General features: G+C 38.9%; 2 protein-coding genes across 2 annotated transcripts in view; both read right to left on the bottom strand.

Annotated features, from left to right (window-relative positions):
- rasal2 (RAS protein activator like 2) overlaps positions 1-16,559 on the bottom strand; it is a 90,381-nt gene extending 73,822 nt beyond the window's left edge. The window contains exon 1 of the mRNA XM_065276625.1: positions 15,670-16,559. Coding sequence (XP_065132697.1) covers positions 15,670-15,799 — 130 coding nt within the window. The 5' untranslated portion in view covers positions 15,800-16,559. The remainder of the gene's footprint in view (positions 1-15,669) is intronic.
- Positions 16,560-17,758: 1,199 nt separating this feature from the next.
- ankrd45 (ankyrin repeat domain 45) lies at positions 17,759-19,774 on the bottom strand. The gene is made up of 5 exons (XM_065275538.1): positions 19,540-19,774; positions 18,469-18,636; positions 18,305-18,399; positions 18,066-18,204; positions 17,759-17,922 (listed from the first exon to the last, which is right to left on the bottom strand). Exons 1-5 carry the CDS (start codon positions 19,772-19,774, stop codon positions 17,891-17,893), a joined length of 669 nt encoding a protein of 222 aa, XP_065131610.1. The 3' UTR covers positions 17,759-17,890.
- Positions 19,775-20,057: the final 283 nt, after the last annotated feature.

Here is a 20,057-nt window from a genome sequence, read left to right as displayed (position 1 = left end):
TCGACACAAAACCACACCACAAAGACCTAGTTCTACAGTTTAGTTCTTTGTAAAAGAAATATGATAATTATGTGGTAATTATTAGTTAGTTGTCAGGTGGAGGCGTGCAATGTTACAACATCCGTCTGCTTTTTAACGTGTATCATTCACCAAGTAATATAGGTCACCCATAAAAGCCATTTCTACATGTGGTGGTATGCATTAAACGCAGGTGAGTGAAAGACAAAAACAAAGTCAATTTGTTCACACTACATCTATTAATATTCTACACTATATGCTAAAGTCACTGAAGCAATATCCTGCATGGTTGGCAGTTTTGACGCCCAGCGAGAGTACAAGCTGGACACCAGCAATTAACACCCGGTTATAGGCATCAAACACGCTGGGTGCCTGGAGACATAGCACGAAAGCAATCATTAAACACCAGCAGCCCCTCTCCACCACTGCCAGAGTCAGATTGAGATAAACGGAGTTATCTACGATGTGATCTGACAGAAGAGAGCATAAAGGTCATGTTTCCCTTCAGTGTTTCACAGTAATTATTCCAAAAAACAAATAAGGTTTGACGTGTAGGCCGGTGCGACCGTTTGAAACAAGTGTTAATGCGCGACTGATAACATTAGCACTGAAAAGACAAGATGTGCAAGCTATTATTGTCTCACGCCACTGTTGAGCCAAGAGGACACTACACACTGACCGCAGGAAGTAATGACACAAGGCCTTCGGCTACACCTATCGCCACTTTGTCTGAGTTTTTCAGTTTTTTTTTTAGCTCTGTACCGTGCCATGCAAAGAAAACCAGAAGGCATTGAGGCACACACATACACCCCTCTCCTAAAAATTATATCTACTGTAGCAAGAACTAGGCCTAGAAATTTGATAAAAATATTTTGGGACAATTTAAAAGTTTTTAACCGTTTTGTTGGGTTAAATATGAACATATTCCAGGCTAATTTAACCCAACGTTCATTCCTGGGTTTGCCCCTCTCTGATACAATGCTAGTATGAGAGTAAGGTGAGAAAAAACATGTACACCCACAGAACACTGAATTTTCTTCAAAGATGCTGACGATAATGATAAGATGAACATTCAAATGTTGACTATAAGGCCTGGCTGCGGAGAACAAGGACTTGGGAAAGGACGATCTTTCCGTGGAAACAATGGATTGACTGTAACATCTCATTACAATACACAGGGCACTCAAACCAGTGTGGATTCTTCCATGCAGCAAGGACAGACCCCCTACAAATAGAGCAATGTGTATTTTTAACTCACGGAGGTTTGCGTTTTAGCTCATAAGGAGGGGAAATCCTGCCACCCCCAAGCATTCACCCCAGTGCAAAGCCTGCAAGTATGAGCGAATGAGAGGTTGAAATAAAACTTTCCATCCCCACCTCTGCGTATCAGGCCCACATGGGGTTGGGTGTCAGAAACCGCCTGTACACAATATTGGTTTCCAAAGAAGTTTGAAATGGGAAATGAAATGTAAAAGGTCTGACACATGAATTTTCCCTAAATAGTAAAGTGTAACCCTTTTTGTGAAATCCAGACTTAAGTCTTAATCTAATTATGAGATAAGGAGCATTAAAGTTTGATTTTACTCATTCATTTCAATCTTTGATGCATCCTTCAATATGTAAGATATCAAGGTTATATTTTCACACAATGTTCTTTACATTTTATGACATGATAAAAATGACTTTAGTTGGGTTCTCATAATACAGATAATTATTTTATTGTTAAAGGGACACTCCACCTTTTTTGAAAATATGCTAATTTTCCAGCTCGTCGAGAGTTAAACAATGGATTTTTACCATTTTTGAATCCATTCAGCCGATTTCCGGGTCAGGCGGTAGCACTTTTAGCATAGCTTAGCAAAATCCATTGAATCTGATTAGACCATTAGCATCGCGCTCAAAAATGACCAATGACTGCCATTTGGGGAGATGTTTATACTCGACGCACAGACTGGGTGTCGGTGTGATGAGATGTCATGCTCGGCTAGATTCGCCTGAAATGCATGCTTCTTGGGTTTGCGAGCCATGCACAAAGTTACAAAATTTGACGTGCAAAATGGGGCCAGGTGCACTCAACGCACACTACCGCCCACTCAGCGTTGACATAATTTCTGTCGCGTGCACCCTCGCACTAGACGCGTCGAGTACAAGGCTTAAAGCTACACTGAAGTTGGCAGTTTGATAAATGCAAGTTATTTCTTGGAATCCAAAAATTTTGGAATCCATTCAGATGATCTCCGGGTCTGGCGCTACCACTTTTAGCATAGCTTAGCATAATTCAGTGAATCTGATTAGACCATTAGCATCGCACAAAAAATAACCAAAGACTTTAAACTTGACACTTCTGTAGTTAATCGTGTAATAAGAACGACAAAAAATTAAAAGTTGTTATTTTCTAGGCAGATAAAATAATAATCACTACCACTTTGCTGTGGTAACATGGCTGCAGCAGGCACAATGATATTATGCAGCGCCTGAAAATAGTCCCCTTGGTAACTTTCAATAGCAAGGGACTATTTTCGTGCACTGCGTAATATCATTGTGTCTCCTGCAGCCATATTGTGGCAGCAAAGTCCTTGATTATTACGCCAGTTTGAAAGTATAGTTCCTAGCCATAGCGGCCTAGAAAATCACTACTTTTAATTTTCTGTCGCTCTTAGTACACGATGTAACTACAGAAGAATCAAGTTTTAAATAGTAAAAATATTGAAAGTCTTGGTTATTTTTTTAGCGCAATGCTAATGGTCTAATCAGATTCAATAGATTATGCTAAGCTATGTTAAAACTGGTACCACCAGACCCAGAGATCAGCTGAATGGATTCCAAAAGGGTAAAAATCAAATGTTTAACTCTAGGGGATCTGGAAAATGAGCATATTTTCAAAAAAAGTGGAGTGTCCCTTTAAAGGGACACTTCACCCATTTGCATTAAGCTTTGTATAGTTAGAACCCCAGTCATGTTTTTGAATGGTCGTGCATCATTTCCTTAGTTGCCGCTGGGACAGGAGAAATACAGATTTCAGCATTGCACTTCCTTCTTTCAATGATGTAAAAATCATCATTAAAAGCAGGAAGTCCAATATCTTGGTTGAGGGGGTGAGACTACAAACACCCCTTTTATCGGTCAAATAGGCACCAAATTCGAAATGTATTTTACATTTCGACTACAAATATGACGCACTTTCAATAAAGATTAATGTTTCTACGGGTGAAATGCTCCTTTAAGGCCTACACACATCAAATATAACATTTTAAGAGTGAACAGGCATTTACTTGAGATGAAAACATAGCCTACTATGGAGTTAAAGAGATCTCACTTGTCTCTGTCAACTAGTCAGCCAATATCATTTCATATCTGTTTACAAGACTTAAAAAAAGTAATTACTTTAGATTTTAATTTGTAATATTTACAGCTTAAAGTCTCTCAGATATTTTATATATATCAGTTAGGATCATTACACAGATTAAAAAAAAAAACTTTATTGGAAAAGCAAAAATGCCTGGCACTCCCGATATAGTAAGTTGCTATATTAAATTACTTTGCATAACAATGTCATATTTTTTTTTTGCATGCTGCATTGTTTACAGTTTAGTAGAGCAGTGTTTTGAAATGTTTTTACCTAAATGCTTTAGTTTTAAATAATAAAAACTAGGGGTGTAACGGTACGTGTATTCGAACCGGACCGTTTCGGTTCAGGGCTTTCGGCACGGTGCACGCGTGCACCGAAAGGCCGAATGCATTTTGTGTGCGCCTGTGCGGAACATAATACGTGCGTTTCCGCACGAACATATTAAGTGGCGGAAGTCTCCGCGTTCAGCGCAAGTCTTCTGTCAAACATATAACATAATTCGGCCCGCAGAAAGATTTTTATTTACTTAGTTGTATATCCGTTTGATTATTGGTGTAAACGTTTACGTGTCATATCTAAAAGCGCATGTTAAACGCGTGTCAACGCGCTGCTTTGTTCTTTCAAAAGTGCGTGAGAGGATGCACGTCTTTCGTTGCTACGCATTCATGAGACGCGCTTTCTGTGACAGCGAGAATAAGGAATGCGTGATCAGATTTTTCATCTGCAGATCACGTCAATCATATCATTGTCACAATGCGATCAGCTGGTCGGGACAGAGAAGAGCTGTAACCCGGGCTTACTCAGTTGTTACTCAGCTACGGAGGGGTTCGTTAGTAAAGTCACAGGCAGCTTACATTGACGACACAAGCAAAGATTAGGATAAACGTGCAAAAGATCAAAGATGGCTATGTATGCAGCTCACTAATCTCAAAATGAGTGTATAATAAGTATATCATCATGTTGCTTGCTATGCAGTTACACATAGAGCAGTAATATTATTTTTTATACAGAGATGGTACATAGCCAATTCAATACTGTGAGTTAAACAATCCAAAATAAATCAAAACAGAAAGTTTTTGGTGGCAAAAATGTAGGCTAATAGTTCATTAATGTATTCAGGAATTGAATTTGTTAGTTCAAGGTTTTAGTAGAAAAAGTTTAAGAGAAGGTTAAGAAAAGAGTTACCTTCTGTTATAAAATAATGTAAAAAAGAACTTTGCAGTAGTATTTTATTTATAATTTTTTCATTTTATATATATTTTATATGTTATATTTTAATAAAATATAAAAGTTATAAAAGTTTTAAAAAAAAAGTGTAAACAAATTGTAAAAAAAAGTTTATAGTAATAAACAACCTGCAGTTTAATGTTTGCATTTTTCCCTTACTGTACCGAAAATGAACCGAACCGTGGCTTCAAAACCGGGGTTCGCACCGAACCGTGATTTTTGCGTACCGTTACACCCCTAATAAAAACGTTATCTTTTGTTTCCATTCTTCATCTTTGTTTCCATTAATGACATCATTATTAACCTATCTACATTAATCCTATTAACATGTAAGATGTAGCTAGAACAAGTCATTCAGAAACACATTTTTGAAGGATGCAAAATATCGCCAGTTATTGTTATTGACATCATTCCCATCGAATTGTTTTGCCATTATAACACTTCCCTATATGACAGAACTGAGAACATGTCGTGAGCAACTAATGTAAAAAAAAAAAACTCTTCTTAACCAGCCTTATTTAGGAGAAAACTCGCCGTGTCTCTGGCTGAGCCGTTTCTAAAACCTGCACAACCCTGATAAGATGGTAACAAACAAAGTGGAATCACAAGACTGAAGGTCCTTTGTAAAATAGATGAGATGCTCCATGCAAAATCACAACATGGAAAGATGCATTTCACGGAGGTGCACATGCAAAAAACAATCACTCACTGTACTAAGAAGTGCATGAATAGGCATTTAATGTTGTAAGCATTCTGAAATGACAAACATTCATTTCATAGCGAGTCCTCACAATGCAGACTTCTATTTATGCGAAAGGCGCCACACATCAGTCAAGCTTATCTCAGATTGACTGATAAGCATCTCACACGTATCTTCTGTGCAATAACTGTACAGCTTTTTGAGTTGTGGTGATGTAGGTGCTCATTGTGAGAGTGATAAACCAAAGACGCTTCCCACAGTTGGTCAATCAGACTAAGAGGAGACTGTGGCGTCTGACCCCATTTGGCTTTACTCGATCAAGAAATCAAATAAGGCTTTTAGATTTAGGGGATATCCTTAGGGGATGTAAAGCTCTTCATAGAATGAATTTAGCTTTTTTAAGCCTTTCATTCCCATCCCAGCCTTTTTTTGATGGTTTGCCCAGCATTGCCAAACAGTGAAGGGCAGTCTGTGATTGGATCTGTCGTTGCATTTGCTTAAGAATTGCCAGAGCAAACGAGATGTGTATAAACTGAGGTGGAAGCCAGCTGCAAATGGGTGGGTCAGCCGCAAATGGGTGGGACTTTAGCTGCAAGTCAGCTGTACAAATCTCAAGAAGATTTTGATTGGTTTATTTAAGGCATGTGCGTTGAAGTGGTGCTTTGAGTCGATTTCAAGAGTCTTATAGAAACATATTTTATATTATACCCTAACCCCAACCCTAAACCTAACCTCAAACCTCAGTGAAGTTTTGAGGGCTTGACATTAACTACGTTATTGTCAGAGTATTTACAAGCACACAGCGTAACAGCAGTCAGGCCGAAACACGTCATTTATAATCTCAGATTTTACTTTATATAGGAACATGAGAGAAACCCTAATGGTCATACAGTGCTCTTTTACCCAACATATACAAAAGCATGCACTAAAGCCAAAAACAGTTACCTCCGTGTATGTTTTGATTATCATTCTGAATCTGATATCTAACAAAGTAATTTACAAAAATGCAATTATCTCAGCTTTTTGCTCCAAATTTTTTAAGAAACTGACCCAGGTGATAAAAAGACAACAAATGAAGAAAGGATTAAAAACTTTTTTTATTTTAAAGCAGAGGGTCTGTTCATTCATTTGATATATTGTATGTTTATTTATTTAAAGAAGAACATTTTCCATATGGTATTTAACTTTTGTGAAAATCATAAAAAATTTGCCGCTGGCTGCCAACTTAAAAAAAAATTTAAACACTGGCAGGAGAAGAGTTGATAGCCAAGAAAGCTTTGTTTTTGTACAATTTTTTTGTCAGACAGAAATCTCAGCACAAAACAACAACGGCAATCAGGCTCAAAACAGCAGCTCCACCTTCCAAACATTCACCAGGAGATGAAGAAACACTAGGGAGCATACACATGGTTACCAACCAATCAAACGCCTACTCTGCTTACGGGCAGTGTCTTGTTATGCATGATGTCATTCAATCTCACATGCTATCCTCAAACATGTTAACCGAACTGAAACATTGAGTACAACAGAAATCACATTATACACTTTCAGTGAACTAAGCAGTAAAAGCTGCAGCTCCAAATGTGTTGGAATTCCGATGCGAGATGTTAAAAATCCATTCTGGCATAATATTTGTTTACGCTAACCATCCAAAATGAATGTGCTTGCTTGTCTAAAGTGCACCTACATGATCTGAGCAGTTCCTTTGTAAATGCACCAGAACGGAGTTAAAGAACATGAAGGTGCTCTGCTGAGGGCTCTGGTTCCTGTATCAGCATATCAAATATCCCTGGCGTCACATGAGTCCCTGCCGGTAACACGAGAATGTGGAAGTCCGTGTTCAGCGTGGCTTTTATTCTCTGGTTTTATTCAGGCCTCTTGAATCAGAGCAGACAGGTGGAAAATTACCATCTAGACTTTTACAATGAGGAAGTGCTGTTTCATTCAGGGCATATCTCGTTATTAACGTGAGCAGCCATAAACGTTGAATGTTAAACAAAAGAACCTGAAGGTTTATCTTCAAATTAATCTCCTCTTTCTCATGTTCCGCAGATATCTCCATTTCCTATCTTCTATCTTGCATTTTCTACTTTGGGGATCTGTATCAATGCCAGGTGGACATCACATGCTAGAGAAAATATACTTCACTTGACGCCTGAATCAAGTGATCCCACATGATCTGAAGGTCTATTGATGTCCGACCCGCCCACCCATAATAAACCGCATCCATCAACGGGCCGCGGTGAAACATGCGAGTTACACTACCCTGAGGCAAGAGGGCATTTAATTAACAGAAGCTGGATTCAGTCCGGCCTTGAGCAACTTCTAATGAATTATCACAGAGCGCACAGCTACAGCGGATAACACAAACTGAACATCATCATAATCGGATTGGCCTACTTACGGGCAAATACGAGTCATTTTAACCACAGAAATTCAAAAGTGCCAAATCCTTAATGAATTGTAATGCCGATTAACAAGATGTTGCCGTTCGGCCTTATGGGCGTTATCACTATCAAACCAATTAAGCTGATCAATTCTGCCTATCAACACAAGCCGTATGGGGGAAGTAACGCATCCGTATCGGTCTTTCAAGAGCAGGCAGGAAGGGAATGCCAACGGTCTGCTGACACACTCCAACCGATAGCTGAGAGTACCATTAAGTCTTTCATGAAATCTGCTTTGTGAGGAATTAACATTCAGAAGATAAAAACACAGCTGGAGGAAAGAGAGTGTGTTCAAGGATCTGTGCCGTTTATAATGGGAACAACATATATGAATTCATTTACATGCATAATGGTTCATTTTAAAGTGCACCTATTTTATTGCTAAAAAACAAAGTTATTTTGTATTTGGTGTAATACAATGTCTTTGCGTGGTTTATGGTTAAAAAAAAACACACATTATTTCCACATTTTTGTAGCTCTAGATATACTGCCTTCCTTAGACGGATTGATTTTGTACAAATCTCATTGATCTGAAAAGCGCTGTGTCTTTGATTGGCCAGCTAATCAGTACATTGTGATTGGCCTGAATACCTCTGATGTCAGCCAGAAATGTTACGCTCGCTACCATGTTTGAAGGATTCGCTCACAACGCAATGCTGACAGGAGTTAATTTACAGGCTGCGAGTCAAAACCATAGACTGTAAAAAAAGATGGACGACGCCCGTTCGCTCTCTTCCATTGGTGAAAAGTGAATCCGCCAGTGTCCCGATATGGCACTGACATTTTGGGTCTAGAGCAGGGGTGGGGAACCCTGGTCCTGGAGGGCCACTGTCCTGCAGAGTTTTGTTCCAACCCTAATTAAACACACCTGAAAAATCAAATTAAAGTCTTCAGGATTACTTGGAAATGAAATTCAGGTGTGTTTGATTAGGGTTGGAACTAAACTCTGCAGGACAGTGGCCCTCCAGGACCCAGGGTTCCCCACTCCTGGTCTAGAGTCTGCGCAGTAGCGATTTCGGGACCAGTCCTGCGCAGTAAAGCCAGGAAATCAAGGCCCCGCACTCGCAGAATGCGCATATCACAACTGTCAATCATGACGTCACCCCACCGTTTTTATAGAATTAAATAACTAACTAAAAACAAACTTATTTTAAAAAACAAACACTTGAATTTACATCAGCGTGATATAAACTACAGTAAATGACAGAAACCAGCTCTGGAAAAAAGATATTTGAAGTGTAATTAAATTGTTTAGTTGGTCTGAAGTCCCATTGAATAACATGGGGTGGCAGGGTTTATTACCTATACTAGGACCAGTCACTGCGGGGCGATTGAGACGTTTTGCCTTCACTTTCAGGGCTTGTGTGTCACGCTTGGTCCAAACGGGAAGAATTATGATAATGACGGTCTTTTCTACGTCACCAAAAGTAAACTGTTGCCTATAATCCGTGTGTTTGTTGTAGTCCAAGAAAAGAGATTTACGTTGGAGATGATAACTTGCGTCATAATTTACTTTGGGGTAGGTACATTTTTGTAAATCGTTAACATGTACTAATTTACACACCAAAGGAAATGTAAAATCGTGAATCGGATAATTGGTGCTCTTTAAATAGCTAAAAACAAAGACACGGTAAATAAGCCAAATTTACTACAAATCTTGGAAAGCAATGATAGGCAACTATGCTTTAACAAACCCGTTTCCATTCTACACCAGTTTATTTTACAAAGACATTTCCGAAAAACCATCTGAAGATTAATTTCTGACAAATAAAAAGCCACAGGTAAGCGACATAAAACAAACACAGGTACACAAGAAATTAGTTACTCTGGACAGCAATCAGTCTTTACACAAAAAATTTGAATAGATCCAGAGGTACATCCACAAAGGTCACTGGGGTGTAGTTATCCTTTTGAAAAATACACCTTTGTGAGTGCATATTAGTATCTCAGAAGGTACATATTGGTACCATAAATGGTTCATTAGGACCTTTTTTAAAGATCCGAGTGACAGTTCCATTTTTTCCCTGAAAGTGCAGAGTAATCCAATTAAAAGATACAGAGGAAGGAAAAATCACATTCAACAAATATAATTTATCTAAAAATGAAGCCTGAAAACAGGAAAGGAGACTTCCTGTGTTTTCAGGTAGCGACTGGAATCCCAGGACATTGTCTTCTAGCCACACAGTCTCCTTGAGTGAAGTGAAAGGGAAGGGTGGAGTACTGACAGATACCTGACGGTGTCTACTGGGAAACACCAGACCAATGTACTCGACTGACCCCTCAAGACAGTTCTCAAGGCATCCTCACATAGTCCTTCTCACGAAAAACAGATGACTAGCCCACAGCTATCGGTGTGTTCTTCTGAAAGATCTACAAACACAAAGGCACCTTTGAACCGGCCTTGTGGGAAGAAGCTGAACAGTCGCTTGGTACATCTGAGCAGAGTATGTGAAGCTCTTGTGACCACAGTGAACTCAATTCAGTGAACTTTCTAATTAGGGGAATTTTTCAAACCCGACACCCAGCACCGTAGGGGACTCACCAGCGTGCTGGTGTACTGCATCAAATCTAATGAAGATCACCTTGACTAAGCAGCATCCGCTGTCATTACACAGCACTCTGTGACAGATATCACAGAAAAACTGACATTATCCAAGTTAGATCCACAAGAGCAAGCGGTAGAAGATAAACTAATTTTTTCTTGTTTATCAAAAAAGATTTAGTAGACACAAGAGCAATGCACCTTTCAATGGCATACAGCAGCCAGCCATGATCTACGTCAAACATGATCTATATGGTGTTTAACAGTTTGAAATTCAGGGATTGTAATGAAAAAATGTATATGATCAAATCACACTTTCCAAATTAATCTCCAGACCTTAAATATAGAAATGGAAACTGTGACTAAAATTAGCAAGTAAAATCTATTTTTTGTCATCATTACCGGACAAAACAAGTCCAAGAATAGACAAGTTTCCACAGAAATGATTATTTTTAACATATACATAAGGAAAGTAAGTGGGCGAGGAGTCGGCCAGCATCCTTATTGAGTTATTTCAGCTCTGGAATGCCGAGATGAACACTGGTGCCGGTTGCTCTGGAATTTTGGAATCCAGTCCACTGAGATCATTCTCAGAAGGGGCTGCTTACATCATAGTCCCGGCCCTGTCTACTGACAGCTACAGAGCGATTGGGTCACAGTAGGTGGGGTGTCGGGGGATATAGCGGTGCACACATCCTGAGTGACGTGGGCCAGAGCCGTCTACAAACCCACTATTGACTCCCTCTCCACCCCACCCTCTCTTAGCTTCCTCTGCAAGATTAAACATATCCAAGCAGGAACACCGTAAACATCAAGACATTCACTTTCACCCACCATGGCGAAACTCTTCTCTCATACTTTCCCAAAAGGGCCACAGAAGGTGAACCTTTTGAACCAGCAGGCCCAAACAAATGCCAAATCTGATGGCAAACAAAGACTTACATACCTTTGTGATCAGTGAAAAAAACAGGAAGTCCATTTATATGATATTCACGTATTCAATTAGATAACGCCAGACACAACAGGCTATTACAGACGGTCTAACCACAAAGCCCGATTCTAAATGCACGCACGGACACAAATGGTCCTTGAATAAGCCCGTGGGAGGACCTATCGGCAGAACAAGAACTATGACAGAACAGTCATGCTTTTAGTTTGCACAGATATAAAAACAAAGCTATGAATACACAAGAACTTCCCAGTAAAAGCAAGTCACTGAATGAGCAACACAAAAATAAAATCCCCCAGACTGCTAGTGCATCACTTCTGCTTATACACCAGAGAGTGATGCTGAAGATGAACATGTAACTGCACTGGTCAATTAAATCTGAAATATATGACCAACACACTGAGGCCAACTTTAATCTGTGTGTGTATGGAGGGGGAGTCTGACTGCTTTCTGATTTATACGGATGACTCATTATTGTCTCACTATTATAACACATTGATTCTGCACATATGGTCATGAGGAGACAAAAAATACCAATGAAACATAACTACATTATGTCATAGGGTGTTGAACAGCACATGAACAGAGATAATGTAAGAATTCTTTGAGAATAACCACACACACCATCTTCATTTGAACTTTATCCTAGTGCCGGCCTAGCAAAGAAGAGTAACTGTACTCTCATACTGTCGCCAACGAGAGCGTCAAAAAACTCTATTGCATCGTTGGCAGGGCAGCCAGAGAGTAGTGGACGCACTGATGCTTGAATGCATTTTCTGGAATCCTCTCAAGCGGAAGACTTCTATGGATTTTCGCTTATAGATTGGTTGCTGCCAAATGTTTCCGCCTTCCGATTGGTTGCCGCTTCCGATTGGTCCCTAACTGTGCGTTCACTACAGCGCAGTATAGCTCATTAACATAAAGTTGAGCTGATTTCAACTCTCCTCGATGCACACACCATCCAAGACGCGCCACTGCTCGCCGCTGACTCTCATTGAAAATTAATGATTTCTGGCCACTTTGACGCTCTCGCCGGCGGCGTAGTGAACGCACAGTTAGGGACCGTTCAAATTTCATTTCTAAGACCGTGCAAAAAAATGCGGCCACGCCACTTTACTTCTTTCCAAAGCACTCGGGCACCTGCACTCCCTTAGCGTCTCCCGATGCTAAGCAACCACAAGCCGCACACTCCATGGATTCATTTATTACGTTTCTTTTATTTGTTTTAAAAATAAAGTTGCTTGACAGATCGCTACAGCACTGACAGAAGAAGCCCAGCAAAGCTCTCTATTTTAAGCGTGCTTGTCACACTTCCATATTTAAAATAAGGAACTTGCACATACAAAAAAAACCAAACGTTAAGGCCCTTAAAGGTCAAGTTGATTCTGAATCCTCTCTTTTAACTTCAGTTAGTGTGTAATGGTGATGTATGAGCAAAAGCAACATCTGCAAACGCTCAAAGTTCAATACAACGCAGGGTTTCCCACAGCATATTTCAGTTAAGGCGGCCCGCCTAAGCTTGAAAACCCTACCGCCTTAACTAACTTGTTCAAAAAAAATATAAAAAAAATTAGCTGCACAAAAGGCCGTCAAGTTCATCTCGGAGAATAGTGCGTACGCGCATCACACCGCATGTGAATAAATATTTTATTTATTTTTTTATTAAAATATTTTAATTTTCATCATGATTGTCACGCCCTTGGCACCACCCACCCACCCACCCAACCCTACCACCTTGACTAACAAATTTTCTGTGGGAAACCCTGCAATGGGAGATTTTTGCCTTATTCGAAATCACTTCTAAAAATCTACAGCGAATGGCTGGATTGCCTACAACTAATGGCAACTTTTTCATTGCATAGTACCCCACGGGTTGGGTCGGGTCAGTTTGCAGGCTTTTCCACTGGGTACAGTACGTAGTATAGTACCAGATACTTTTTTTAGTAACACCTCGGTTGGGGTTCCTAGCGAGCTGACTGATCACTGATCACTGACTGGTCTGAGAGAATCGTCACTGCCAGCGTCATTACTAAACCTTCGTCATTGGATTGACCTTCGTCTTGAGCAAACCTGTTGTCATCTGTGCTTCCCAAACTCCCTTTTAGCGGTGAAAATCATCCACAGGCTGCGAATCAGGAACACAATACCAGTGTTTTCCTTGCAGTTTGTATCGGTACATCCGCCGCATGCACGTTAGCATGTATGCACAGCATTTATGCAACTTAACGGAGAGCGTCGACTGACACCATGGGTGTTTGTACAGAAAATATCATGTGAGACAGAGGTAGTGATAAACGCAATGTGCAAACATCTATTTGTGTTGGTCAATTTAAATTTTTGTGGCGGACTGACAAATAAATCAATATATGGGAAACACTGCATTCCAACGACGCTCGCTCCCACTTTTTGTATGATGTCACAGCAGTAGGCAGCGCAAATATAACGACATGCCTATAATCCCTCCCAATGGAAAAACTAACCAAGCCAAAGTAATGGCATTTAGCAAAATACGCCACGGTTTGAGTCAGGTCAGCTTACTTTTGGGGGCTGTTCCGGATACAATACGTTGTACTCAATACCTTTTTAGTACCACCTCGGTTGGGGATCCAAGTGAGCTGAGCTGACACGAAAACGTTTTTTTTTTTATTGTGGAGGATTGAGAAATAAATGAATGTATGGGGATGTATAGCATTCCAACAATGCTCTCAAATGTATGATGTTACAGCAGTAGGCAGTGCAAATATAATGACACGCCTATAATCTATCCTACACTGAAGTGGTACTAAACTTGATGGAAAAGCTAACCAAGCCAAAGTGAAGGGAGCTGACACGACCTGACATGACCTGACCCGACCTGACCTGTGGGGTACTATGCAATGGAAAAACGCCATAAGTGACCTTACACAACCTGACCCGTGGGGTACTATGCAATGGAAAAGCACCATAAGCCTCTTCCTGGGTTTGTGACATCACAAACCCCAAAATTTACATAAACCCTGCCCCTGGAAACATGCAGCAAAGGGTGGGTCCTCAAGATGACTTAAAATTATTTAAAATATGACAAAATAAGCTAAAGATCACAATATGTTTAGAGTCTGGCTTGTTTATAACCAATATGAATATATCATCATCGTTGTGGGCAATGGGGCTCCTCTAACATCTTCATATTCCTTTATTCTATACCATGTCTGTCTAGACATCCTTGGGGTAAAGCAGATGTTAAGTGAGACAATGAGGCAGTGGTGAAGAAAGCTAGATGCCCTGACTCTCACATAAAATCCCTGGTTTCAACTTACATCCTTAAGACAACAGGCTGCCATGACAACAGCCCCTGGCAACATGTCTATAGGGTCTATACAGCTTTACAGTAGCATATCTTCCCTTGCTTACCTTAGTTACCACAACCTACCAGCACAATCAGTACCTGTAGCCTATTGTTGTGAATATGTTCTTGGTGTTATTTTGTTCAAATGCTGGTCAAGCCCTATTAACACTACCTGAAGCCATGACGCACAAGACTCCATTTACATATTTGTCAACAATGTGATAAAACCTCTGCGTCCATCTCCCATTACATTCACTAAACATGAACAACCTTAACAAGATCAACATTCAAACCTATAATGGCCCTTCCCTTAACCACAACTCATAATACACACATTTCAAGCTTGCCTTTATCATGTACTGATGCTATTTTTTCTTTACAAACTATACACACACACACACTTGCTGCATTAGTGAGGTCATTTCATAGACTCTCATTGATTATATATTAGGCTAAGTATAATTTTGTATACCCAAAGCTAATCCTCTAAACTTAACCATGACAGAAAAATATACAAAAAACAGGATTTAGCCACTTTTATAAGCCGTATTATCAAGTGAGGACCAGTAAAATGTCCTTAAAAGTTGGTGGTCTTTATATTTTATTAGGATACTGAGGGAATTTGGACATTAGAAAGGTGCTATTGTCATAACAAATACACTCAAATGTATACTGTGTTTACATTAAACCCCATATACAAATTTAAAGTCTCTTGTATTTTATAAATTAATGTGGTTTAAATATAAAATCCATTTTTATTTGATTTTAGTTTTAGTAAAACCATAGCAACCACAAATTTACCATGGTTTCACTAAAGTAACCACAGTTCAACCATGATATTTGCAGTTAAACCACAATTATACAAATAAAAACAGGGTTACTAACGTTAACCGTGAACTATATCGATATTCTTCTCTGTTCGGGACACAGGGGGAAATTAACCATTATGCCATGTTGCTTTATTTTTTAAACGTTTCTGTTAACCTGTAGTATATGAAAAAAATGACAAGAACAAAACCTCGTTTCGCTATTTTATGTGTTATTGTTATTAAGGGTTAGGTTTTGGGGAGAGACAGAACGACGGTGTACATTGACCAATGAACATCACTTACCGTACACGCGCAACCATCCCTGCTGATGGCAAAACGAGTCCATTAAAATCCCATCGAGCACCGGGTCCGAGGAAATCATGCCACACTGAACCGAGTCCACGTCGCCACCGGCCATTGACTCGCTCTCCATGACCGTTACACCTCCACGGTAATGTCCCGGTAACGACGCCAGTTCGACTGATTTACAGACAAAAATGCTCGTGAAGAGTATCAATCTCAATGTTTGGAGTTAAGTGTTATCGAGATTAAAACCATACAACTAACGGATAAACTATCGACAGTAGTCAACGTTACGGGTTTCCCATGCTTTGTTTCACAGTATGAATGAATAAAAGCGTATGCACGTGCGATCCTAACCTATACTTTTACATTACTGTGCATTATAGCTACGTAGTCGGTGATTAAATAAGTTAAAATAAAACAAACGAGAATAAAAATAAGCTTTCGGTAACGGTAGTGTGTTACGACGTAACTATAAAAGCTACAAATTTGCCAAAAGTGCAAAGTTTAGGTCACAGCAGTTGTGTTAAAATGATTCAGCAGTCAGAAGTTTAAAACAGAAGTCCAGCAGCAGCTCTTAATGTTAAATCCTGATGGACTGAAGCAGTTTTTCCTTGTCTGTGTCCATGAGTCAACACCAGGAATAACTGAATGAATCCAGACGTCGGCTTTCCTACTCCCGAATCGACAACCGGACTTTACTGCATTGCCCTTGCGGCTGTTTGGGAGGCAAAACCCATAGAGGTAACAGCACGTATCTGTTTATGGCTCTTTCGTCCACCTAAAGTGTGGGACTTGAGTCTCTCTCTCTTCCTCCCTGTCCTGCGGTGAGGACAGACAGCCCTTTTCACACTTCAAAATCCACACCGCTTTTCCACCTCAATCACATCCCGTTGCCAGCCTGTGCGTTGGGATTCAGGGAAAAGCAGAAGATCACAGAGAGACTCGATCACCTGAATATATACGCTCTTTAAAATTTAAACTGCTTCACTAAATTTTACTTGAATTTACTCTTCAATAACCGCTCTGCTAAAAAGTTCAATAGTGAGTCATGCGGTTGTGCAAAGCATTAAATTTGAGTCAAATTGAGTCACAGCTTTGATTCAATGCTAGACAGATGAGGACACGAAACAATTGCTTTTTAACGGCTTGCTCGTCATGACGTTTTTGTATGTGTAATTTATCTATTTACTTTTTTTTAAAATTACATAGCATGAACAAAGTTTTTTTTTTCAATATTTAAAAACTAAATTTTTAGCGATCTGAACCGAGAACATGAGACCCATTGGCTCCATCTAGCGTTTAATAACGAGCATCACAAACTCATAGCTTCTCTTAAAGGGACAGTTCACCAAATAAGAAAATTCGGTAATAATTTATTTTACGGTGTCTTTGTTACACATGCTACATGTAATTATTATAGTAATAACAGTTAATTATGCATAATTACATGCAACTAACCTTAAACCAAACCCTAATGATTATTACTTAGTACTTAAATTTATAATTACACTGTAACAGTAATGCGGTAAAATAAAGTGTGACCGAAAATTCTTATTATTTACTCATCCTCAAGTTGTTTCAAACCTGTAAAAATATCTTTGTCCTGCTGAACACAAAGGACGAGATTTGAGCAACGTTTGTAACCAAACCGTTTCAGAGCACCATTGACTTCTATAATATTTTTCCCTACTATGGAAGTCAATGGTGCCTCTGCTTTCTGCTTTTGTGTTTAGCAGAACAAAGAAATGTATATAGGTTTGAAACAACTTGTGGGTTTTGTTTAAGGTTGAATTACACCTTTAAAGTAATAGTACACCCAAATAAAAAAAATCTCTAATAATTTATTCATCCTCATGCCCTTGTGGATTATAGATGATTGACTTTCTTTAGCTGGAAGTCAAATACATCTGGGATGGTATGAGGAGGAGAATATTATGAGTAAATTGAGGAAGTATTATTTTGAAAGTGCATAATAACATAAATAGTTTTCTTCAAAATATCTATCGGCTGATGCAATTTAAGGTCATGAGTCATTACACCAATGTTCATCTAAGGGTTTATTTATTCATTTTTGAAAAGGCCCAGGTTTTCAGTATTTGTAATTGTAAGTCATGACTTAATTTATATAACATATAAAATGTTTATGATGTACATCAGGACAAAGCAGAGAACAGAATGCACTTTTGTGGAAGTGTTTGTTTGTAATTGTACAGTAGCTCTAATGTCTTCTTGTCTTCGTTGGGGTTTCAGCTGTGGGAGGTTCAGGAATAGGAATAAAAACACCATAGTAATGAGAAATGCAAATAAAAAGCATTTGGAGGTATTTTGAATGTGTAAATACATTTTCGACTGTCTATGAAAAAGTTGCTTTTGTGCAACTTAATAATACTCACACTTTGTGTTAAGCTTGAGTAGAATAGGTTCAACTACGCTTTCAAGGTGATTCTTCTGTTCGATGAAATCTTGTATAGTTGCATTTTTAGCGTTTTGAATCCAGTCTGATTTTGTTGAGCAGGTGTTTACACATATGTTCTAAATACCAACATTTAATGATTATACTTTGGCCTTCTAAATGTTTGAACAATCTGAAACAATTAATAATAGTGATGAAGTACAATTAATCATGTATTACCTTGTCCTCCTTGTTTAGCTTTCCTTGAACTTTTTCTGGATCAGATATAGTTTCTCTGACTTTGATTATTAATAATTGCAAATTTTGTTTAGCCTCTGTTGAGAAAAATCACATGCATTATTGACAGTAATTTACAATAAGGTGAAATGTTTTTAATTTCTCACCAGCCAATGCAAGGTATTCTACACAGTCCAGTTTGCCATAGCGCCGGGCCACATCAACTGCACTCTCTCCTTGAAAATTGGTAGCTTGTAAATCAGCACTGAGCTCAACCAGAGTTTTCAACGCGTCCAACTGACCCCACATTGCCGAGCAATGCAAAGGTGAGTACCCTACCAATGGAGCATATTAGGGAAAATTCTTTACTATAACTTGTCCACAGACCCATGAATACAATGAAAGTATATGGTTTCCCAAAATGGTTTCCCAAAGGAAAGAGATGACAATATTTATTTTTGGGTTGAATAAAACCTTACACCAAACTGACCAATGGGGAATTGCATTAGAATATTTTAACCACATTTAATGTTATATAAAAACACAAAAAATGAGCATACATTTAAAGTTTTTTATGGCCTTTTTGTTATTGGAGGTAGATAACTAATTTAATGTAAATTAAAACATCCTAATGGGAAAAATGGGGGTCATTTTCATAGTTTTGCATTTGTGTATGAAATAGCCTACTTTGCAAGCAAAATAAATTAAAGGAGATATTTCACAAGACATTTTTAAGATGTAAAATAAATATTTGGTGTCCCCCAGAGTATGTATGTGAAGTTCTAGCTCAAAATATCATATAGATAATTTATTATATTAAAATTGCCACTTTGTAGGTGTGAGCAAAAATGTGGGTGTGTCCTTTTAAATGTAAATGAGCTAATCAATGCACTTAATGGCAGTGTCGTGGTTGGATAGTGCAGATTAAGGGTCGGTATTATCCCCTTCTGACATCACAAGGGGAGCCAAATTTCAATGCAGAAATTTTTATTTCACATGCAGAGAATGGTTTACCAAAACTAAGTTACTGGGTTCGTTCTTGTTCACATTTTCTAGGTTGTTACAAGCACTGGGGACCCAATTATTGCACTTAAATATGAAAAAAAGGAAACATCTTCATATTGCTTTTCAATAAATCCAAATAAAACATCTTTAAAGTAAAGCTCAAAATCATCATATATGAAATTTGCAATGAAGTGGCAAATGTCTGACCAAAGTTGATCAGTGTGCTCACTTACCGCGCGCGGTGAGCTCATTGACGTCAGCGCCGTTCTTCACAAGCTCGCGCAGTATGCTGCTTCGTCCTAACATGCACGCGGTGAAGAGCGCGCTTCTGCCAACCTCATCTTTCTCCCACAAAATATTTCTCGATGGTATATTTTCCTCTCTTTTACTTTCCAAAAGACTTTTAAGTCCTTCTACATCATCTTCTGATGTACAGGAAAATATAGTTTTCTCCACAACGCACTGCATTGTGTTTACGGAAGAGTAATGTTGTGTGTGCGTTGTCTAGCAACCGCGTACACATTTAGTGTTGTTTCTCTTTTAGCCGCTAGATGTCAATGTTGCATAGTGCACAAAAAGAAAAGAGGCAACATCCAACTGTAATGGATGGAAACTGGAGTCTGCAACAATTACATTTTATCATCATCATGTATAATTTTTATAGGCTAGTAGTTATAGATGGGCGATTTTAAAATTAACAATGAGAAAAAATTAATAATTTTGATGTTTGTGGTGGAATGAAAATTGTCAA

The sequence above is a fragment of the Paramisgurnus dabryanus genome, chromosome 6 (genome assembly GCF_030506205.2).
Source record: "Paramisgurnus dabryanus chromosome 6, PD_genome_1.1, whole genome shotgun sequence".
NCBI lineage: Eukaryota > Metazoa > Chordata > Actinopteri > Cypriniformes > Cobitidae > Paramisgurnus > Paramisgurnus dabryanus.
This window is presented reverse-complemented; position numbering and strand designations above follow the sequence as displayed.

Excerpts from the sequence above, each read along its gene's own strand:
- ankrd45 (XM_065275538.1), bottom strand. The coding sequence starts at position 19,774 with ATGCAGTGCGTTGTGGAGAAAACTATATTTTCCTGTACATCAGAAGAT. Across the intron at positions 18,205-18,304 it reads AGCTAAACAAGGAGGACAAG|AACATATGTGTAAACACCTG; the intron begins GTAATACATGAT and ends GTTGGTATTTAG. Across the intron at positions 17,923-18,065 it reads ACTCAAGCTTAACACAAAGT|CTGAAACCCCAACGAAGACA; the intron begins GTGAGTATTATT and ends AACCTCCCACAG.